The sequence below is a fragment of the Ochotona curzoniae genome, unplaced genomic scaffold (assembly GCF_017591425.1).
Source record: "Ochotona curzoniae isolate NIBS_2020 unplaced genomic scaffold, NIBS_Ocur_1.0 contig_3622, whole genome shotgun sequence".
NCBI lineage: Eukaryota > Metazoa > Chordata > Mammalia > Lagomorpha > Ochotonidae > Ochotona > Ochotona curzoniae.
Window position 1 is genome coordinate 21,760,062 of NW_024465926.1, and position 23,982 is coordinate 21,784,043.

Here is a 23,982-nt window from a genome sequence, read left to right on the forward strand (position 1 = left end):
ATGTGGTTCTGTGCTGTGATCTTGGCTTCTCTTGCTGCCTCCACAGTTTGGGGTGAGTCCTTCGAAACACAGGTGCTGGGTTTGGGGCAATTTAAAAAAAGGGATACATTGAGACAAGCTGAGTGGAGATACAGAGGGAGGCTGAAGTCTAATAGTTCTGGTTCTGCAGGAGTGTGCCCTGTGTCCTTGGTGGATTCCAGCCTTACCTGGCCATTCTGAGAAGAGATGCAAGGGGTGGGGAGAAGAAGTTAGAGATCACAAGAGCCTGAACCTGCTGTAACTCTCCCTGAGCTTTTCATTGCCTGTTTCTTTTCATGCTCACACTGCAATCATCCTGCAAGTTACAAACACACAGGGAGTGCACTTACTTTTCAGATGGATGATTCTCTTTGTTCCTCACTTTGCCAGCTTTCAGTCTTGAAGAGTTCATGTCCTGTGGCTACACCCTACACAGCTCAAGGACACATGTCTGCAATGTGAAAAGCCCATCTGGAGTGTGGGTCAAACTGTTCACATCTGATGTATCCTCTTTTCCATTCTACATCCCCCAGGGCAGACAACTGCACCACCTGTGGTGAACACCAGGCAGGGCAAAGTCCTGGGGAAGTTTGTCAGTGTAGAAGGAGTGGCACAGCCTGTGGCTGTCTTCCTCGGAATCCCCTTTGCCAAGCCCCCACTGGGATCCCTGAGGTTTGCACCACCAGAGCCTGCAGAACCATGGAGCTACGTGAAGAACACCACCTCCTACCCACCCATGTAAGTCTTGCATGGCACTGACATTTTGTAGGACCCCCAAGAGAATTATAGACTTTTGATAGCAATCTGGAGTACTGTAATTTAGTATGTATTTATTGAGCACCAACTGTGTGCCACACATATTTTGGAAACTTGGGATCCATTGGTGAACAGAACATAGATCGCTATTTTCATAGAGCTTGTCTCCCTGCAGTGCGGAAAAAGATAGCTGACATGGTGCGATCTCATACATTAATTATGGAATATTCTAGCACACAGTGTTTTTGGAAAAAGCTGAGTGAGTGAGAGAGATAAGAAGTAATGATACTATCTAATTGTGTATTTAAACCTATGCATAGTGTGAGGGTTTTGTATATGTGAGTTTATATGAATGTTTATTCAGTATGTTCATACAACCATGTTTGCCTTGAACCTAATTTGGGTAGAGCAATTTTGTGTGTGTTATAATTTAGGTAAAAGCTCCCTTTTGCTATTAAAATATAGAAAGCCCCAATTCAAAGTGATTTACAGTTCCTGAAAATAAATTTTGACCACTGGATAGGTATAGCATAATTATAATAAAGTAATAAAATCTGAATCAAAATTTGATGTTATTTTAAAAGTATTTGGAATGTTTTTGCATTTTTTACTATTTGGTATTGGGGTATCATATTTTACAAAATGTTGTACCCCTTATTCTTGGTGACATGAAAAAAGAGTCCCAGAAAGAAAGCCAGACATATCTCGTTGCTCTTTATTCTTCTAGCTGGACTGCTGAGTGCCTCATTGACCCCAGATACAATCTGTGAGCATTAGGGGAGCCTGACTCTTGGTGTACCCTGAGATATGGGAATAGTGCTTATAATGTCCTTAGAAATACACATGCCATGTGCCTGCGTCTTCCTGTCTATGTGCCCTTAGTCATTTTTTAAAAAGAGCATCTGTAACTTTAAGAGGCCTCATTGCTATCACTAAGTGCAGTCTGTGTAGATCCCAGAGATCTCTGACCAGACAGAATATATCCCTGGACTGAGAGGAGGGAATGATGACATTTAGCAGACCAGACCTTTAGGCCTTTCAAGAACTTCTCCCCTCATGTCCACCTTGCTGATTAACTCTCAGATAAGATTGGAACCGAAGTCTCTTAGCAAATGTGTGGCTGACACAGGACAGCTGTGTTGTTTTCCTGACGTCATCCACAAAGATGTCACCCTAAGGTATTGCAGTCCTTAATGCCGGCTGTGTTCAGGACTTCTTGTGCTTTATGAAGGTTTTCAATGGATCAGAACATGCTTACTGGTGGAGAGACATTATCATGTTGCATGCTATGTGAAGGTGAAGCCATTGCAGGGGAGTGTAGTGAACGTCATGCTCCAGGTGATTTATTGTATAGGAAGCTGCCTTTCCTTGTCTCAGAGCATCCAGACACTCTTAGAAGAAGAGTGTTGCCAAGGGATTTTCATTCTGCATGGCCTTGGGAGAATTTAGTGTGTCCAAGTACCCAGCTAGAATCTTTAGGAAACCACCTACCAATTCCAGCGACTTGACTATGAAAACATCAACTCCTCTTGCTAGTTTAAACCTCTATTCCAGGTTCAACTCCTGAGACATTTTGGTGAAATATGTTTCTAACTCAGCGGTGCTCTCCTCCACAGGTGTTCCCAAATCACAACAGAGGATTCACTGAATCCAGATTTAAATCCCAATAGGGAAAATGTTACTCTTAAAATGTCTGAAGACTGCCTTTACCTAAATGTCTATACTCCAAGCAACTTGGTGAAGAAAAGCAGATTGCCAGTAAGCATTGGACTCATAATCATTAATTTCTAGCACCATAGATCACCTGATGCAGAATGCAAGTGTATGAAAGCAGTCTGGGGTTGTGGCATCATTGTCCAGATCTAATGCTGGGTTCCCAGGATTTCCTCTAATCAGAACAGACATCATTTTCTTTTATTTTTTTAAAATTTATTTTTATTATTTTTTTATTGGAAATGGCAGATATACAGAGAGGAGAGACAGAGAGGAAGATCTTCCGTCCGATGATTCACTCCCCAAGTGAGCGCAACACCCGATGCTATGCCGATCCAAAGCCAGGAGACTCTTCCGGGTCTCCCATGCTGGTGCAGGGTCCCAAAGCTTTGGGCCATCCTCAGCTGCTTTCCTGGGCCACAGGCAGGGAGCTGGAAGGGAAGTGGGGCTGCCAGGATAGAACCGGCGCCCATATGGGATCCCGGGCATGCAAGGCGAGGACCTTAACCACTGCACCACCGTGCCGGGCCCCAGACATTACTTTCATATCACAGCTGTCCCCATGACGTAGGGCTTCTGGTTAGACAAATTCAATAACCCATCCTTAACTTTGCACATAGAGCATTTGAGGCACAAATGGAATAAGGGAATCTGCACCATAGCATTTGTAGGAGAAGAACTCAGGTATTCTCATCTTTAAACCTATCATTTTGACATGGGTTAGAGAATCAAGTTTGTGAAAGACGTTCTCTTCACCTGCCAGACCCTGCACACCATGGTTCATCTATATAACATTCACTGTTTCATGACCTACTTTCAGGGTGGAGTAAAATCTATGTAACAGTTTATTTTGCATTTTGCAAGTCATTTAATGTTTTGTTGCAACTAATATACTTTTCTAATTAGCTTTGTCACAGTCTGATGCCTTCCTGAGTCAGCATTTCCCAATATGTCACAAGCCATGGATGAGGCGGGATGCCAGTGACAGAGTGGCGAGGACAGAAGCAAGAGCAGTAGGAAAAGGAGGAGTGAGTGAATCCCATTCTCTTGGGCGAATGACATAAGGATTTCAGCCTCCAAGTCAGTGTCTCAGGGATACCCAATCTTAGTGCCTGGAGAGAGCAAGAAGATCTCTACATGAGAATGTTGGCTGAACCATGGGGTTGTAGAAAAAGACTCATTGGTCATTCATTTATGCATCTTTTCTGTACTCATGTCCTTATACAAACATAGAGAAGTGAGATCTGGAATTAGCAGAATGGAGAAGCATAAAAGCATCGTGATGCGATTTCTGCCTTCACAGACGTTGCCAACTGCACTACAAAAAGACGTAGTAACTTCTTCACTACATAATTGATGATGGCTCCCAGCACAATCCGCAGCTTAGCCCCTTCCCTGAAGGCAGGCAGATTAGAGGTAGAAGTTAAACAGGTACTCAGGGAATCTAAGCATGGGAAATCTCTACTTGGGGCCTCTGGACTGTGCAGGACTTGAGAACTGAGTTGGCCAATTTCATCTTGGTTCTGCCTCTGATGAGCTGGAATATTTAGCCATTTCTTAGCTTCCCTCAGCCTGCATTCAATGAAGACTAATAAGCTGTGTCTCAGTGCCAGGCTAAGTTCACAAATCAAGCATTTTGAAAGGTTAGTGGGGAATCTTACTGCTGAGTTAAAGAGCCCATTGACTGTGCTGTGTTCATGACTGACAATAGCTCAACATGTGGCTTTGGAATCAGACTAGTCTAGTCCATATCCTGCTTCTACTTAGACCTGAAACTCCCAGCAAGTGAGATGCCTTAGTTGTCCTGTATGTCTAATATTACTATTTATCTCATGGTTAGCTTATTTTGCAGTGCTTATAGCAGTACTTAAACATAGTTCTCACCAGGGATTCCTTCTAAGTCAATCAGACATATTTTGCCATTGGTCATTTTTACCACTCCAATTGCTTCTTGCATGATAACGTTTTAAATGCATAATCCATGAAGTATTTCTTTTATCAGTTTTAATCTTAATTTTTTTTATTATGGTCTCTTAGTCATAGCTGTTAGGTTTTTGATATCAATCAAGTAATTGAAGGCTTTTGGGAGGAGCTGGAGTTCAGACTAGACACTGGAGTAAATAGCATTTGGAATATGAAAGAAGCTAAGGGGAATGTGTTAGGAAGAGCCTCATTGGGGATCCGTGCTTCTTGAAACCCTTATTGAAACCCACGTTTAGGTCACCACAGAAAAATTTCGTTGTATAAAGCTGAAAAAAAGCTTTCAAAGAGTCTTGGAAATTGATTTTAAAAAGTGTTTATTTGGGTGCTCAAAATTAAAATCCAGCTTGTTTTTTCATAGCATACCTTTTCCTTTATCTTCTTAAGATAAGGTCTGTTTTATGCATTTGTTGAGGTACACTCACAGAGATGATGGGAATGTTGGGGAAAAGAGGAAACCTAGGCCTGCACTATTCCCATGATGATAGTCTCACTTTGAGGATCATTTTGAGATGACACTTGAGACCGAGGAGAAAGGCAAAGATAAACAGGCTGAATAGAGTCATGCTTTCAAGAATCTTGGAGAGCTGGAGGAGGAGAAAAACTACTTTTTAAAATTTGGTGGCACTACTGCATATTGCTTCACAGCCTTCCTGAACAAAAGGTGGGCGAACCAACCAGACAACATCTCAAGTCTTTCCTTGCTCTGCCTGCTCCCTCTGCAGGTGATGGTGTGGATCCATGGAGGTGGTTTAGTGACTGGTGCAGCATCATTGTTCAATGGACTGACCCTGTCCGCCCATGAGAATGTGGTGGTGGTGACCATTCAGTACCGCCTGAGCATCTGGGGATTCTTCAGGTAAGTCGTTAGACTCTCCTCACCTGTGATAGGTCCCAAAGTGAGAAGGCCATAGATGTCCTCAAGAGGGTGCTGAGTTCCTTAGTAAGGAGTAGAAATTCCTATATAATTATCCTCCATCTGCCTTCACATTTTCTAGACACACTCGTCCTTGTGTTATTTCCTTCACCTAGAATGTTTACTGTACCTGACAAATTCCCATTGGTCTTTCAAGGCGCAGCCCAGTTATTAACTATTCTGGAAAGCTCATCTGTGAGGTAATCATAAATTCATCATAAGGTCACCTGTGCTGACCTTACATACTGTACTCCTCTGCAATGTGAGTCAGCTCACAGCACAGCAGTTACTCATTCACAGTCTGCTCATGGGAAAGGAAGGAAAGGACAGGCTCCTGGAGGGAGCGCCTGGTGTCGCATGTGAAAATAGAGGAGTTTGACCTAAAGAGTAATGTTCCCTGTGGGAGTGTTGGGGCTCACTTGGTCCTTGTGCTGTTTGGAATATGGCACGCAGGAATCAAGGATAGAAATTTCCCATTGAGTCTTCAGGAGCACATATATTTGGTTACGTGCCAAGCACAATTCCTGAGAGCCTTTTCTGAGTGCAGCTGGCAGGTGGGAAGGGGCAGGGATGCTGTTCTCCAATGAGAAGACTGTAGAGCAGGTGGAGTGGTTCAAGTTGGTCTGTCACTTGTCCACTGCAGCCAAGACGTGGCTCTATTAATTATCTTTAATGAGGCTCCACAGTTCTTTTGTGCATGGCCAGTATCTCTGCTCTCCATTGTGGATAAACTTACTATGAGATCTCAGTCTACCACTTTCCTCTTTGTCTCTCTCCTACTTAATGCTGCTTGGATCTCAATTCTTCTTGTCATCTGGCCATTAGCATTCTTTTCATCAGTGACCTTTGCCAGCCCTAGGCCCAAACTTATGCCCTCCCAACATAAAACTGATGAGCTCATTTGGCTATTTCTAATGCTTCCTCTGCTGGATTGTTGGCCACTTGCACCTTATGGGATCTTTCTTCGCAGTCGTCCTTGACCGCTCTCTTCCTGCCTTTTCCATATTCCACCTCCAGGTGTCTGCTTCTCCCTTGCTGGTGGTGCCCTGAGTGAAATGCTATATACAGGGATCTCTTTAAAAACACAAACACCTGTCATTATGTACCTCCTCCCTCTACTGATTTTAAAAGGTTTTTCTCCCAGGCCTGGCACTGTAGCTTGTGGCTAAAGTTCTCACCTTGCATTGACTGGGATCCTGTATGGATGCTGGTTCTAATCCTGGGGCCCTGCTTCCTGTCCAGCTCCCTGCTTGTGGCCTGGCAAAGTGGTCGAGGGTGACGCAAAGCCTTGGGACCCTGCACCCACATGGGAGACCTGGAAGAGGGTCCTGGCTCCTGGCTTTGGATCAGTTCCACTCTGGCCTTGTGGCTGCTTGGGGAGTAAATAAATGGATACATCTTCCTCTCTGTCTCTCCTCTGTATATCTGACTTTCCAATAAACATAAAATAAATTTAAAGAAAAATGTTCTTCTCCCATCATTGGGATACTAGTACAACCAGCTCTCAGAGTCACTTCATGAGCAATGCCGCACGTTTCCATAGGGTCTCTTTCACTTGGTCAAGATAAAGGCCAGTAGACAGCTTACACTCTATGCCAGCCACACCAAATTTGTTACAAGCCCTCTTGCTCCATTTTTCAAATATATTAAGACTCCAACCTCTTCCCACTTTCTCCTTGAAACCCCCATTCACATCCTTCTGTTTCTGCCCTCGCTTATTAGCATAACCACTTTGTTTCACAACCCTCCTTCTTCAATACCCTTGCTGACCCATACAACAGTCAGAGAGATCATTTGAGACAGATTGAGTTGTGCCTGTCTCCTCTGCACAAAATCATTCGGTAGATTCCTCATTACTTGCTATGATATCACAGACCCCGCGAAAGCTCACAGCCCTTTACAGCTGCATTGGCTGCTCTCACATGTCCATTCATGGAGCCTAAGGCCCCTAGGTCTCATTGCTTCTCCTGCCTGGAATCCCTTTCTTCAGATATTTTCATGATCCTTGTGTTCATTGTATTCAAGTCCCTATTCAAAAATCCACTGTCCCAGAGATGTCATCCCTAGACATGTCACCTGAAATACCATCCAGTGTTCGGCCTAAACTTTCCCTTTGTTGTATTTCATGTGTCCTCCAAGCACTTTCACTGCCTGTCAATATAATTATAGATTCATCTGTTTGTGGTCTGTGGGGTGAGCTCAGTGTTCTGAGGGGTTGTGATTTGTTGTTCTCAGGTGTTCTCTAGCTTACAGAGCACTGTGACGCACACATAGCAGATGCTCATTTCAGAGCTGTCAGGTATGTGAAAGCAGAGCTCAACACAGAACCATGCTGTGGAAATGGGAGGCATGTTAAACGCCTGTGTCAGGGATGTGGAGACAGCCTTGTTATGGAAGACTGATTTGAATGCATGGTCCACTGTGGTCCTGGGAACCCTGCCATAACATCTATGCTCCCTGCCCTGCTCTCTTACAGCACAGGAGATGAACACAGCCGAGGCAACTGGGGTCACTGGGACCAGGTGGCTGCATTGCGCTGGGTCCGGAACAACATTGCCAACTTTGGAGGGAACCCAGGCTCTGTGACCATCTTTGGAGAGTCAGCAGGAAGTCGAAGTGTGTCTTTTCTTGTAAGTGTTCCTTTCCCAAGTATGATGGCTAATGTTGCACCTATAGAAGATCACCTCTCCAGCCATGGTCACCTTGCTTCCATATACTGCATTCAGGAATAATCTTAAATTTCTCCCTAATAGAGTGGAGAATCAAGATAGGTTACTACAATTAACAAGGTGTGTTCTGGGTGTGTCCTGATGTGCTCTGTTTTGTTCCTTGCTCTCTGTACTGACTTTATCATGCTGAGGTTCTCCTGGGGTAGCCTGGTTCAGTGGAAGCTTGGGACGTGGGTCAGGCCAGACAAGGATCATTGGGTCCACAGATCCCCAGGGTGTGCAGGGAAGCTGGCCAGGGAAGATCAGTGTGATGAGGAAGTCTTGAAAAGATGCATGTTGGTGACCCTTTTCCCAGGAGCATGACATCTCTCCTCCTGTTTATTCCCCTGCCAGGTTTTATCACCGCTGACCAAGAACCTCTTCCGTCGAGCTATTTCAGAGAGTGGTGTCGCCCTCACCTCTGGCCTTTTCAGTAGGAACCCAAAGCCCTTGGCTGAGGTAGGTCTCACCCTGGAAAACTTCTTCACTCCTCGTTATTCTCTCCTAAATCCTTTTTTTGAGGAATCCAGCTTAGAACCTTAAAGCATCCCTGACATGAGAATGGCTGAGCAGGGGCAGCAAGAGATACCTCACCCAGTTTAACAACTCCACAATCGAACAAGAGGAGAGCACAGAAGCGATTTTCCAAGGTTATGAAATGAGCAGGGCCAGCCTGCAACTCAAGCTTTTCACTCTGAGCTGCAGTGCCGTGCACTGTCCACTGTCCACGTTGTTGCAAGTGTGCCATGTCAGAGCACTAGGTGGACAGTGAGCGGTGACTGTGATGGTGGCTCGTGGTATGAGATCAGGTGGATGCACTTGCAGGATGTATAAGAACAGACAGATCCCTCCCTCAGTGTCTGTGACTGTGGTTGGTTCCTGGCTCATTCATTCATTGACTCAGTTATAAATGTTAGAAATATTCTTTCCATTTTCCCACAAAACTTATTAATTACAGGGGAACATAAGATAGGCTTATGTAACTACTGTATTTTCCTACACAGAGACTTTGTTTATATGCTGTATGATTCCATTTTATGACATTATATAGGAAAGTATAAAAGCAGTATAGAAAAGTTGCAACTGTGAGGGTGATGGTGTTTGCATAGTTTTAAGGATGTGGCATGGGATTGATGACCAAGGAGTAATATGAAGAGTATTTTCTGGGGTGATCAGACCATTCTTTATACTGTGTTTGTACATTTTCCTTATATGGTTGGCAAAACAATTTATGAAGTATGTTTAAATGTACTTGGAAAATGAATGTTAAAAAATGACTATGCAAGAATTTGAAAAATATTTGCACCAAAATAAGATGTCTTTTGGTCTCATTTTTTCTCCGTTCTATGGGCTCAGGGATTTCCCTTTCCCCCGTCTTTCTCCTACCCCCACTGATCTCCCTTGTATTACAATAGTATAGTCCTTCCAAAACGATCACAAGTCCATCATTCTGCTATTTAAGTGTATCCTGAAATTGTAGATAAAAATCCACCAATGAGTAACTGTAACCCTAAATTTTTGATTTAGTACCACAGCCCATAGTACCCATTTTTATGTGGCCTTTTCACTAAGGATATATTATTTTTTATTTACAAATGACTGAGTAAATCAATTAAATAGCAATAATCTTTCATGACCCACATATAGGATACTAAATTCAAATTTAAATCTTCTAAACAAAGTTTTGTTGTAACACAGGAATGCTCATTCATTTACATGTTGACCACAACTGCATTTCATAACAACAGCAGGTTGGGTGGTAGATATAATAGAGACAACGTGGTCCACATAGCAACAAATTTTAACTACTTGTCCACTGATTAAAACTATATGGAACCTCCTTCTGAAGTGACGTTAAACTTACTTTTGGCACCCAAGCATGAAATTGAAGGTGAAAAGTTACAGCCTTGGTACAAACACCTCAGTCAACTGAAAACCATCAAGGATGTATGAGATGCCCATCAGGCCACTCTGTTAGGGATGACACCTCCATCACACCCTGTACTATCTCAGGTTCCTTTGTGTCAGTCATGGTATCTAGGGTTGCTGCAATTTTGTATGCTTTCGTGTGCAGGACACCAGTGTCCTCCTGCTGACTTCACATGTGCCACTCCATCTTACAAGAGAAGTACAGTCACTCTCCCCACTACCTATGGGGGAGAAACTGAGACATAGGGAGTATAGTAGCATGTCTGAGGGTAACAGCTAGTAGGTGCAAAAGGCAGCACATAAAAATAGACTGTGGAGTTAAGGATCTGTAATCTTCATTTCATTTCCACACTGTCTCTCTTGAGATATTCAACACTGGGATCATTATTCTTGTGTTAAAAGGATCCAGGCATTATTGAGATACAGAGAATGTATATTTTGTTCCTCTCTCAATTCAAATTTGTAACAGAGGCAACACCGTGTGAAACATGAACCCATCTCTGCTGGGACAGAGTATTTCTGCTGCCTTTGGAGGTTGGGATTAGGCTAGGACACCTCTGTGTGTATTCATGTAAGGAGAGGACAATGATGCTGAACTCTGTTCTCCGTGATCTCTACAGAAAATTGCTGTCACAGCTGGGTGTTCTACCACCACCTCAGCTGTCATGGTTCACTGCCTGCGCCAGAAGACAGAGGAGGAACTCCTGGAAGTAGCACGAGAAATGGTAGGTCTTTCCCTCCCAGTAGCCCCACCCTGTGTACTGGACCTCACAGGTCATCATTTCAAAATTGTCCTCTTGCCCTGGAGACACTAGATGGGACATTTCTTCATCTTCCAGGAGTGTTAGCCTTTAGATCTGAAAGTGGAATTTCATTTTCCTTTTATTGTTGTAAAATAGTTCCAATACAAACACATCCACAGATAAAGTAGCTAAAATGACATAATGATTATTGAAATATTTCAAATGTCAAAAAGGTCAACATAATATAAATTAAAAAGTGCTTTGTGTTTATGTCAGATAATTATGAAGATATCTAAATTACAACCTTTAGGGATTCAGTTTTCTAGATTTCCAGAAACTGCTTTTATATTATAAAATTAGCCTCTTCGGTTTTGTGCTCCCAATATCAAAAAACAGTAATGTACCACGCATCACCACATTCTTTCCTTTGTCATTCATCCAACCAACCACCTATTTCTCCATTCAACCAACAATAATCTTCTAATTATCTATCTGTCTATCCTTCCATCATTTGAATATTAATCCACCCATATTTCATTCACCTATTTTCAGCCATGATCTACCAGATATCACTTCTGTATGTGCACAAACATTGTCTCATTCAATTTTTTTTCAAAACAAATGATCCATACACCAATTATCTGTGAGTTATCATCTGTGTATCTATGTGACAAATTGATACCCCGTCTGTTAAAAAGAACTCCACCATTCATCTGTCCCTTCATTTGTTCATAAAATTTGCAGGTGTTGGGGAAATCTCTGGGACTAAATTGCAGAAATGAATTGAACATAGACTCTGTTAAGCAAAGACCAATGCATGGGGAAACAGAATTACAATATTATTTAGTTAAATGCTTTGAGAGCATATAGAGGGACATGTTCATTATGAACATCTAGGCTGTTTCTCAGGAAAGTAGCTTTGTCTGGTTAATGATTTTTCAACAGAAAAAAATGCCCAAAGAAAATAGCATCCAGGGTCAATGAGAACTACCTTATTTGCGCAATAAGATGTTCATATGGCCAAAGGTTGATCTTACCTCTTTACTTGGACCCTGGAATCTGCAGAAACCTCTTTATATCCTGGAGAGATCACAATTTCTGATTGTCCATGAGTTGTGTCTAGTGTGGATTTGGGCTTGATCAAAGTTCATTGGAATCTGTTAAGGTGACCAACATGCTGAAAGAATTAAATTGCTACTTCTTTCTAATTCATTGAAAGAAGCAAATATTTCCTCAATTTTCCAAATGAAAAAAAAGGATGAAGTTTATGAGGGAAATCTTAATGACCTTAGGGAAATGCAAAGAGTCAGACATTCCAAGACAACCTTTTGAGGTGTTCTGAGTTCTTAACAAGCACTCCCATGATGTTCCATTCAATGTACACATGTACCCATTCCCAACACCCCTCCTACACCTTGGTGATGGGGTCACATCCTGGTCACGTCCTACATTCAGTATAGACTGCTGTCTGTAGTGTATGTTTGCCATCACAGAAATCTTGTTAAACTCATGCCAGTGACAAGCATGGAGTGGTGTGTGTTTCAGTGGAGCTGTTTAAGTTAGGACTTTCTAATGCAAGATGAGGAAAATTAACTAAAAATGACTTGAATAGGAAAACAAATGTGTTTTAACAGAATCTAGAAATAACAGAAATGCCAAGAAATGGATATTTGAGCATGAATGATACCAGATACTCTTAAATTATCATCAAATATTATAAAATGTTCTTACTTCATATCATTCATTTTCATCCCTATGTGCTGGTTTCCATAAAATATAGATTTGTTCCCTGGGGATGTTAAAGAAAACAGCAGTGTAGTCATATACTACTTGTGTAGAAATTCTTTGCTCAAAAAGTCTAATAACATTTTTAAGTTTGGCTCTTTCAGTTTGACACATCTATGTGCCCACACTGAAAGTACCCTTTGTCTTTCTGATCAGAAACATATTAGGCACATGCAATTGAATAATTCAGAAAGTGAGGGGTGAGAAGGAAGAAGCTCCCCTTGTACAGTGGGGTGTTTTGGCAGAGGATTCCTGGTGGGAGGGCGGGGCAGGGAAGGTGAGGCAGGCATTGACACAGCATAGCCGATCCAGGGCCCTAGTGACACCAGCCCTGGCCCCAGGACCTAACCATCCTTGGGTGTTGCCTTCCTCCTTCCATCCCACACTCATACCCAGAAGAGCCTTGTGGTGTCTCCTTCTTCTCAATAAGACTGGAAGGCAAGGGGAAGGAGCACTTGACTCCTTGTTGGCAGAGCCCACATGATCATCTTCTCACCAGGATGGCTTCTCACCTCATCCTCTGTCTTTGTCTTCACAGAAATTTTACACTCTCAATTTTGATGATGAAGACCCCACAAAGGTAAGAACCTTCAATTCTTTGTTGTAGGTTTTGATTCTTGACCTCCTTGAAGCTCTGATTTCCTGTGGAGGAAAGTTCCCCTTGGTGGAATCAGTCATGGCTTGTGTGCATGTTACTGAGATCCAGAGAAGTGCAGTGACTTGCCTGGTAACACAGGTCAGAGTGAAACTTGTTCCATTTACTCTTAGTCTAGTGTTCCCAGCCACTAACTGTGTTCCCTGGGCTCAGCCATTCTCCCCATCTACACCTAACACACACAGTGTCTGATCCCCACGTTGGCCCCGTGTTGGACTTTGAAGTGGCACCTTGCACTGTGAGAGGGAGAGGTACGAGAGAAGCTATTTCTTCAGGTCTGTGTTTAAAGGATGGGAATATTTCAACTGTACATGGAGACACTCTCCAGGAATACTCAGACTCCAACTACTACTAACCATTTCGAAACTAAAATATATCCAAGCCGCTAGTATCCTGTGCTTGGATTAGTGCAGTTCAGGGGACTCCTATGTGGTCTCTCATCATCTACCTCTTCCCTGCCGTGTTTCTCAGAGCAGCCAAGATGGGTTTGGCAGTCCTAAGATCATGTTGCTCCTGCAGACATCACCCTCCTCCCAGACCCAGGGGTTCCATCAACATCCTCATGGTCCCTTGTTTCATCCACTGTCTTGTGCCAGTGAGTTTCAAGACTCTGATGACATTGGCTTGCAACACCTTACATGTTATGATCCTGTGCTATTTTGCATCTACCTGGATATCACAGCACTTTGTTGAATAGTTTTATGAGGATTGAGTGAGAGTCAAACAATCATTCTACAAGATAAATTAACCATTTTTTTGTATACCAGGATCGGCTTTAGCAGTTGGATAAATCAGGTTGAAATAGCTGGGAATCTGTGCCTTCTTGGAGCTTTCCATTTGCATGAGAAGTGTAAAAGAAACTCTAAATAAATGTGTTTAATGATGGTCAGCAACAGGAAGAAAAAGAGTGGATGAGATCTCCAGTGCTTAAAATTTAATTAGCAGGTTGAGGAAATTGTTAAAAAGGAAGGCAACATTTAAGTCAAGCTTGAGGGGAGCAGGAGGAAGTCAGGAAAACCAAAAGCAGGAACATATTGACAGTAGAAACTGCAGGTGCAATGGGCCTAGGGCAGCAATTCAGTGTGCTTGCAGTGAGCAGAGACCAAACCATGACGCTAAAGAGCTGGTGGGAGGTGATGGGTGTTTATATAAGCGATTAGAATTACATTTCAGTACCAGAAAGGCTATTGTTATTCTCTAGTGTATCATAGCATTATGATTTGAGAACTTCCATGGGGAAAACCTTATAGCGCAGCATGTATATTGCTACTTTACATTCCAACATTGAGTATCAGAATGACTGTTTTTAGACCTGGCCACTCTGCTTATGACACAGGCTCCTTTGAAAGGCCTGGGAAAGAGGCAGACAGTGTCAACTATACTTGCGCCACAGCAATGTAGGGGAACTGACTAGAGTTCCTGAGACAGGCTTTGGATTGTCCCAGCCCCAACTGCTGTGGACAATTTGGGGCATTAACAATAATCTTTGACTGTATCTCCACCATTGTTTGTTACACTGCATTTAAAATCAAAAGAAAAAAAAATGTTGTTAAAACAATAATTTTAAAAGCTTCTTTGCTTGCCTTGTGAACTCAGATTATGGTAAAGGAATGTGGAGAGGCAGCAAGATCAGGTGGGAGGTGCCCACACTGCACTAACTCAGGAATGACTGCTGCCATGTTCACCTGGTCATGCATTAGATGGTGGACAGTGTGGAATCTTTATTTTTCAAGGATATTCTGATTGAGTTTGTTGATGGAAAAATGCCCAGTGTGAGAGAAATAGAGGCAGAAAATGCACTCTGAGTCCTCTGAACCCAGCAAGGACATTTCTCTGATACAGTCAGGGCAGCCATTGCAGCCATTGCAAGGACAGAAGTCACTGCTCTGGTTCTTGTTGTACTAGGACATTCTCCCTGATGCTGCCCTATTGAGCCCACACTGTCTGTCTTCTTTTCTCTTCTGCGTCTGCTTTCCCTCCCCTTTCCAATGCCTCACGTGCTGTCTAACCTACCATTAAACACAAAGAGCCCATAACTTCCTCTTCAATGGTTAACCCTCTTTGCTTCAAGACTACGTCCTTTTCCTGTGTTGAACGAGTTCATTGCCATGTTCTTGGTGGTCAGATGGCACAGTGGTTAAGAATTCATCTATCTGCTTCTGCTTCTGCTTCTGGCTCCCCAGTAATGTGTGCTCTTGGAAGTAGCAGGTAATGGTTCAAATACTTGGAATCTCTACCACCAGTGGGAAAACATGGGTTGAATTCCAGGCTTCTGAATTGGCCTGACCTAGCCTAGAAAGTTGAAGGCATCTGGAGTGGGAACTATTGGATAGACAATCTCTTTCTTTTCCCGGGTCTATCTGTTTGTCATCTGATTTTCTGCCTTCAAATAAAACATAAATGAATGAAAGCATATAGAAAACATTTGGGAAATAAAATGAAATTATATGTCTATTTTGAAATGAAACATTACAAAATTTTTGCCTAAAATTTTCTAATACGCAGTTTCCATGCAACTTGTAAACATTTATCTTATACATTCACACTTTTATCCAGAGGTGCTGGTGTTGTTCACAGGAGGGTAAGTACCACTTGCAAGGCCAACATTCTTTATGATCCCCAATTTGTGTCCTGGTGGTACCTCTTCTCATCCAGATCCCTGAAAATGCACATGGGAAGACAGTGGAAGATTCTCCAAGTCCCTGGATAACTCCACTCATGTGGGAGTCCCAGATGGAGTTTCTAGAGCCAGACATTGGCCCTAGCCTTTAGCGCATTGGGGAGTGATACAGTGGATAGAACATCTCTGTGTCTATCTTTGTAACTATCCCTATCAAATGAGTTAAATAAATATTTAGAAACATAAATATATACATAGCATATAAATAAGTACATTTATAGGCATATGTATCCTTATACATGTAAATGCAGGTATATATGAACATATACATGAATATTTCAACTTGGATGAGTATTTCAACTTTTCTTTACTGCTACTAGCTACTGCTTGCATTCTGCCTTTTGTTAGAAATGTAGTCTTCTTTTGTACGATCCAGTATTTCAGGTCCATTGTGATGACCTCACACTGAGACAAGCAGGGAGGGAGGGTGGTGTGGGAGTTACTTGGGACAACAGAATTACAAATATTTGTGTTGCACTCTTTACAGAGCTACCGCTTCATGACCACAGTAATTGATGGAGTGCTACTGCCAAAAGCACCTGAAGAGATTCTGGCAGAAAAGAAATACAACAGAGTCCCCTACATTGTGGGAATTAACAAGCAGGAGTTTGGCTGGAGCCTTCCAAAGGTGAGAACATGCAGGCTAATTGGAAGGACTGAGCTCCTACCCATTGTCCCTCCCACCTCTGGGAGGCATCCCTTCTTCTCCAAGCATCCCTTGAGTACAGAAAAGCTGTCCCCTTGTGAACGAGTGAATGTTTCTGTGGAAATCTCTGGAGTGGCTCGACTATCTCCTTGGGGGTATCATCATGGGAACATATCACAGCCAAAACATATTTCGGTGTCATTCAGTTTAAGAATGCTGAGATATCAAGGCTTGGAGACCTGCAGAGGTAATCATTGTGGGACAGGCAAACCGAGGATGCCTGGGAGAGGGAAGGAGCTACAGAATGAGGCCCGGTGGCTTCTTTCCTGGGATGGTACTGATAGATACCTAAGCATTTCCATGAGATGCTCTATCCAGCTCATTGTAGACTCAGAGAATGGTACTTCTTTGTGAACTAAAACTGACTTCTAGAAGGGGAGAAGGACCTTTCTGTCTGTCCAAACTTTTACAAAGTTGAACACTCATTAAAACAAAGAAATATTTTGTTCACTAAAGCATAACGAGATATTTATTCAAGCTGCAATGGGATAAGAATTCTAGCTGAAATGGACTCAGATCCATCAACCCAAAGGCTAGATAAGGAAAAACCATCTGGGGCTAAGAGGAAGACCCAGGAGTGAGGGTGTTGAGGCAGGGTTTGTCTGTGTGCCTAGGCCCCTTGGTTTGGTTTCCCCATACTGCCCTGGAGAAGGAACCTTGTTTGACCTTGATGATAGAATGAAGTGGTGTAACTTGAGTTAGGGTCCCCACTGAGGATGATCCTTTTTACTTCCACAATGACCTCATCATGTCTTAAGGGATGACCAATGTTAGTATTTTGAACATCAGTCAGTCAGTCAGTTTCTGGATGAAGTGGTTCTGGCTCAAAAAGCTGAGGTGGTTGTACAACTGAAAGCTTTTTAAAGTAACTGCTTTAAAGGGCTACCATTGTGTGGATGTTGTGCGATCATGTACTCAAATGTTTATGGGTTGTAAATAAGGCCTCAATGTGCTGACATCAAGGAGTTGTAGAAACATTTTAAATTATTTTTAATCATGTATTCAAAAGGCAGAGATAAAGAAGGATGGGTAATTCTCCTGGTTCACTCACTACATGGCCACTACAGCCAGAGCTGAGTGGGTCTGAATCTAAAAGCCTAGAGTTTCAGTTCTCCCACATGGGTGCACAGGTCCACTGACTTGGACCTTCTTCCTCTGCTTTCTGAAGTGATTAGCAAAGAGCTGGATCAGAAGTGAACAGCCAGGTTTTGAACTGGAACCCATAAGATATGCTGGATCCTGGGTCTGGTGTGATGGCTCAGTAGCTGAATCCTTGCCTTGTACTCTCCAGCATCCCATGAAGAGGTGCGGCCAACACACACACACACACTGGCACAGATACTGTGAAACTGTTTCCTAATCTGTTTTCAGTTTTTTCACTTATTTTTAAGGAATATATTTTTAAAAATCTATCCCTGTCAATGTCTGACACAATCCTTTTTTAAAATATATTTTTATTTTAAATTTTGAATTACGTGGCACAATTTTGTATAGGTTGGGATTCCCCCAAACTCCCACCCACAGTCAGATTTTTTCCATTTTGTTACAATAGTGTAGCCCTTCATAAGAAATTGTAAAATCTTAAAAGAGCCATAGCCTATTAGTCTGCATGGTTAGTTTGTAACTTTTATTAAATTTTAATAGATCTCAATGCTTTTTTTTTTTAACCAGACACTGGGCTTTCAATTCTCTGAAGGAGGCCTGGACCAAGAGACAGCCACAGAACTCTTATGGAAATCCTACCCGCTTGTTGTAAGTGCCAGGGAATCATTGGACTCTGTTGTGACTCAACGAAGGGCAGGGGACAACCTCCAAATCACAGATGAATTAAATGGCAGAAGAGACAGTAGGACTGGAAGGTTCTGTCTCTCTTTTTCTACCTTCTCTACCATATCTTTCTGTAGAATGTGCACAGAACTATAGAAATTCACCACTGTCCTTGTCAACTGCATTAAGCAGCTGTACAGCTAATCCTAGGGTTGGAGTTGGTCGTCACTCTTTTGATTCATTTCAGAACATCTCTAAAGAACTGATTCCAGTGGCCATTGAAAAATACTTGGGAGGAACAGATGATCCTGTGCAAAAAAAGGACTTGTTCTTGGACTTAATTGGAGATGTGTTTTTTTGTTTTCCATCTGTGACTGTGGCTCGTTATCATAGAGGTGAGTTCCAGAGGTTTGGTGGAAGAAGGATGTTGACCCACTACCCTTCTGTCAGCATAGACAGATGTGTAAACTGGTGATGGTGAGGCTTGAAACACTGATTCTGTAAGGCCCGGGGCGGTACATTGTGCCTTATTGTTTCTGTGAGTAGCTGACTATAAGGAAAGAATTCAATTGCAAGTGGTTTACTTGAGATATCCAAGAAATATTAGTAGTGAGACAAGGAACTGGCATAGCAGAAGCAAATGGAAAGGAACCAATGTCAGTCTACTGGATTTGAGAGCTCTGGGAGACTGGCAGAAGGCACATTTCATGATTACCCCATCTGCATGGCAAGGGAGCTGGATATCACCCACCAACTTCTACTTATATTTTGTTAAAGAATATTTCAAATGTCTGAAATTCCCTGGCATTTTACCCTGTTATACCCGTGGACAGCATAGTAGTCTTGTGACCAGAAAAACTTCTCAGTCAGGAGCCACAAGAGTTGCAGTAGAAGACAGCCATATGTGCTCAGAAATAAATGAGGTGGATGGAGGGAGCACTAACAGCATCTGCCACAGGAGCTGCTTGTCTGAAGTGACGGTGAGAGATGATACAGGGCAAAGAGTAGAACCTACACTGAGCAAAATTTTTCAGATCTTAATTAGTTTGCTAATGACTGGCAGTAGAGGAAGGAGAGCCAAGTCCAGGACTAGGCAGGCTATGTAGAGTCAAGAAGGCCACAGGGGTTGGAAGCAGCAAGTGCGGGGAGGAAGGAGCTGGGTATCGTCAGTATCAGGCTGCTGTTTTCTATCCTTGGATAAGCAGGTGTGCAATTCTGTTATACTTCATTCCCACACTGATCCAAGTGTTGGTGAGGTGGGATTTTAAAGATGCATGAGCTCATCTGAACTTCATGTTCCTCCATCTGGGTGGCATTTGGGGACCATCACAAGATCACAGGATTCTTCAACTGGATCTCACTCACCTCCTCTGAAGCAGAGTAGAACTTTCTTCTCTATCAGTGCTGGGAAGTTCCTACGCTGAATACTTTGTATGACTTAACTTTTAAAGAACTAGATAATATTTTTGCAGCATATGCCATTAATGCTCCCACATAGCATTAATCTAGACTCTAACTACACTTTGCCACATCTTAAGTCCTTAGCCAGGACCGAGCGGCATGGCCTAGCAGCCAAAGTTCTTGCCCTGAATGACCGGGATCCCCCTATGGGTGCTGGTTCTAATCCCGGCAGCTCCACTGCTCATTCAGCTCCCTGCTTGAGGCCTCAGAAAGCAGTCAAGGATGGCCCAAAGCCTTGGGACCCTGCACCCGCATGGGTGACCTGGAGGAGGTTCCTGGCTTGTAGCTTCACATCGACGCATCACTGGCCATTGCGGTCACTTGGGGAGTGAATCATTGGATGGAAGTTCTTCCTCTCTGTATATCTGACTTTCCAATAAAAATAAATAAATATTAAAAAAAAAAGAAACCCTTAGCCAAGTGCAGCCTGTGGCCAAAGCTGTTCTATAAATGATTGTATTATCCAGATGCCCCCAGCATCTGCTCTGTTCACACAGTATGGGATTTCTGCTTTTCATCTGATACTTCATTCTATGAATTTCTGAAGCCCTTTTCCAACTAAAAGGCATATCACACTAGGTTTGGTTTGCATAACTTTATTAGCCTTTTCATTTTATCCTTAACTTTTTATAATAGCCAAATTTCAACTGTACATCTTGAGGATTATAGGTACATATTTTTTGAATTTCATTGAATAGCTAAAAATTCTAAAGATCATCCTTGAAAATATGTCAATTACTCTTTCTATGGTAAATTCTTTCACTCACACAAGGTCTTACCTCCATAGTCGAGTTCTGAAGTCCTTTCTGAGATAGTTGGGAAACAGAAGCAAGGTTAAAGTAAATTCTGCTTGACTTCGAATTTGATGCTGAACTAGCACTTTCCAGGGCACAGAAGGACACTTTCTTCAAACAACACTCCTTGCTAAGCCAAGGCTGCAGTGGTGAAGGTTCCTCATGTGGAGAGACTACGGTCATGATTTTGAACTCTTTTATGAATGACTGCTTATTAATGTGAAGTATTGTTATAGTCTATGATGAAAGAAGCTGTATAATGCTATCACAGCTTTGTATACATAAAAGCCTATATTGTCAAAACATGGTGAAAGGATTTGTGTGAGTGAAGGAACAATGAGTGAAACATGTTTATTATTCTTTTTAAAGCAATTTCCAGTCTCATATTGGGTTCATGAGGGCAGGGATCCTAGGACTTCTCTGACAGTGTGATTTAGGGCTGTGTCTTCTAAATTATTTTCTCCTTGGGTGTCACAATCAATGCAAATAACCAAGTTCAAGTGGCTTGTGACTTATTCCAGAAGACACAGAGGTCAACAGCTCCAGTAGAAGGAACACTGGAGTATCCCTACAATGAGATTAATTTTAAATGAATAGTCTCATATTTGCAGTATTCATTCATTCAACCCTTAACTACCTCAATTTCCTATTCTACATCAACTATTTTTGAGTAGCTGGGGTTTCATGAATCACACTGTCTCTACTATACTCAGAGCCAGGGGTTTTTCTGAAAAATCAGAAACTATGCATAAACCTATGTCTTCTCAGATGCTGGAGCCTCCACCTACATGTATGAGTTTGCATATAGTCCAAGCATCTTATCAGAGACAAGACCTTTGACGGTGATAGGAGACCATGGGGACGAAGTCTTCTCTGTCTTTGGGATCCCACTTTTCACAGGTAATGCAATTTTAAGGCTGACAGCTTGGAGTAGGAGACCTGGGTTTCCATCTTTGTGTAGTGATTCTGGGCGAGTTGTTTTCTCGTTTTCCAATTTACTGTGACAGAGTGAACACTAGTCAGTCCCCAAACGTCGCCCTGCCTAATTCACATGTAAGAATATTAATGTCCCCTCAGCATCATTCTCAGAGTTCCAGCTTGAGACATCAGGAAGATGGGTGGTGGGTCTCCTCTATGCCCTTGCTCTGTGAGGAGGAAGTCTCTGATTTTCATCCATAAGAACATATCAGAATAGAGTGAGGGTAATCCTAGAATTGGCCAATGCTTTCAGTCAGGTCTAAGTAGTGTGTCTACACACATGTACTTCTCATTCGCCTTCACAGATTTTAAAACTTAACCTACTTAATGATACTATATTTATACAAAATAAATTAAAAGTTTCTTTTATAGCTTAACTTTCATCAGTTACAGCTAACTGTGGCCCCTCATACCTATCCAGGACACCTTAGTGTCTGTAAGCATTTCTCTTTTGGGTGACTCCTTCAAATGCTTGCAACCTTGTTAATTTTAAGATTCTAGGAGAATGTGGGTAAAAGAAAGATATGTAGAAAAAATAGAGAAACTATTAGGGCAGAATTGCTGAAGTGGAAAAATTGAAGGATATGATTTTGTGATCCCGGGTTGGGGCAGGCAAGTGGTGTCACAGAAGACAATGGCTGCTGGGTTGTGTGATAACTGCATGCACCCTTCTGAGTCTTAGCTCAGCCATTCTCAAAATGAAACTCCACACCAATTAACCAGAATCTTCAGAAAATGTATATAATGATGCAGTAGATGTGGAATAAGGGCCCAGCCTGTATTTCTAACAAGCTCTCAAGTAATACTGATGCTTCAATCTGTGGACTACAGTTGGTGTTGCAAATGATTTTCTCCTTCTCCACAGAGGGTGTGTCAGAAGAGGAACTCCAACTGAGCAAGAGGATGATGAAATTCTGGGCCAACTTTGCTCGAAATGGGTAAGGCTGGTGGAGTAGAAATGGATCTATTGGGCAGTTTGAGTGATCCAGCTCCAGAGGTGTTGACCAAAGTGCCTGACACCAAGAGTTCTCTGAAACAGCAGCCTAAGGGGATGGTGAGCAAGCTACCTCTAAGGATTAAGAGCCTGTTATGAGAGATAACCTTGTTGTGTCCAGAATTTATGCCCAACCGTGAACAGATAACCTCCACATGCAGCAATGCAAAAGCAGAGACTTTATTGCTAGCTAGGGCTGGGGTCCGAATCTCATCCCAAACAGCGGAGTCTTGACAAGGACCCTGCCCACATATCTTACTCAGTTTATACAGGATTTTAGTTACATAATGCTAAATTCCAAGAATAGATTATAAATTCTATGAACAGACACAGGTAGGATTGTGATTGACCTACCTATATTGCTCCTGACGACCTGTTGACCAGGAACTTTCTAGGTCTCTTTTGATTGGTCGGCTCTACCTAGGGTTGGTGGCAACCCACTTCAGAGAAATTGGTGCGTCATTTCTAGGAAACTGAAACGTAGGCCTAGGCTATCCCAAGGCCTGTAATGGCTTTATCTTTGTTCTCTGTGCAGCAAGCTAAGCACTTATTACAGAAGCCTAAATCAGCAGTTAAATCAATAAACTCTACTTAAAATGGATTAACAATGCTCTAGCCCTACAACCCATGGTGGGTTCCTGTTTTCTCAGGGGTTTTCTGTGGCCCTTCATCATTTGGAGGAATTTCTGTTTGATTCTGTTCCCAGGAACCCCAATGGGAAGGGGCTTCCTCAGTGGCCAAAGTACGACCGCCAGGAAGGATACCTGCAGTTCGGAGCCTCCACCCAGGCAGGCCAGAAGCTGAAAGACGAGGAAGTGGCTTTCTGGACTGAGCTCCTTGCTAGAAGGCCGTGAGATCACACCAGACAGAAAGCACTGAGCCAAAAATCGGAAGAGAAGTCAGCCTCAACACAGGAGGAGTCACGGCAGGCATGTTCTACTGGAGATTTATTTAAGCACTGAGTTGTCTTATGGTTGAAACTGGGAAATTGTCTGGTGGGGGTGAGCAGATCAGGAAATGGAAAATAGATGCTCTGGGTCTCAACTTTAGAATAAAGCATTTTTGGAAGATCATACAAGTGTGTGCATCTTCTGAAAATGAGTCCATCTTCCTCAGAAATTGGATGTAGGAAAAAAAGTAGTAGGAATGTGACCTTCTGGGGGTGTGCAGGCCTTGGGGTGAACAGAGTCTAGAACACTGGGCTGTGGAGTTCCAAGGTAGACTCTGGGTCTACCCCATCCTTCTCGGTCCTCACAACTTCCAGCAACAGGATCTGGTGTGAACGGAGTACAGTGTCCCTCCCCCAGTTTGGAGCTACCTTTGAAGATGGAAGTGGCATACACTGAGAACCAAGCTGCAAAATGAAAAAAAAAAAAAAAACAAAAAAAACTCCATGGTG

General features: G+C 42.6%; 1 protein-coding gene across 1 annotated transcript; it reads left to right on the top strand.

Annotated features, from left to right (window-relative positions):
- On the top strand, positions 1–23,437 carry LOC121157807 (liver carboxylesterase 1-like). The gene is made up of 14 exons (XM_040982184.1): positions 1–52; positions 552–756; positions 2,391–2,532; positions 5,193–5,326; positions 7,860–8,013; positions 8,446–8,550; positions 10,641–10,745; positions 13,087–13,128; positions 16,371–16,511; positions 18,261–18,341; positions 18,604–18,751; positions 21,380–21,511; positions 22,455–22,527; positions 23,290–23,437. The coding sequence occupies exons 1-14, from the start codon at positions 1–3 to the stop codon at positions 23,435–23,437; spliced, it is 1,662 nt and encodes a 553-aa protein (XP_040838118.1).
- The last annotated feature ends 545 nt before the right edge of the window (positions 23,438–23,982 follow it).

Coding starts and splice junctions, on each gene's coding strand:
- LOC121157807 (XM_040982184.1), top strand. CDS start 1: ATGTGGTTCTGTGCTGTGATCTTGGCTTCTCTTGCTGCCTCCACAGTT. Junction 5,327..7,859: donor AGCATCTGGGGATTCTTCAG/GTAAGTCGTTAG, acceptor GCTCTCTTACAG/CACAGGAGATGAACACAGCC. Junction 8,014..8,445: donor GTCGAAGTGTGTCTTTTCTT/GTAAGTGTTCCT, acceptor TTCCCCTGCCAG/GTTTTATCACCGCTGACCAA.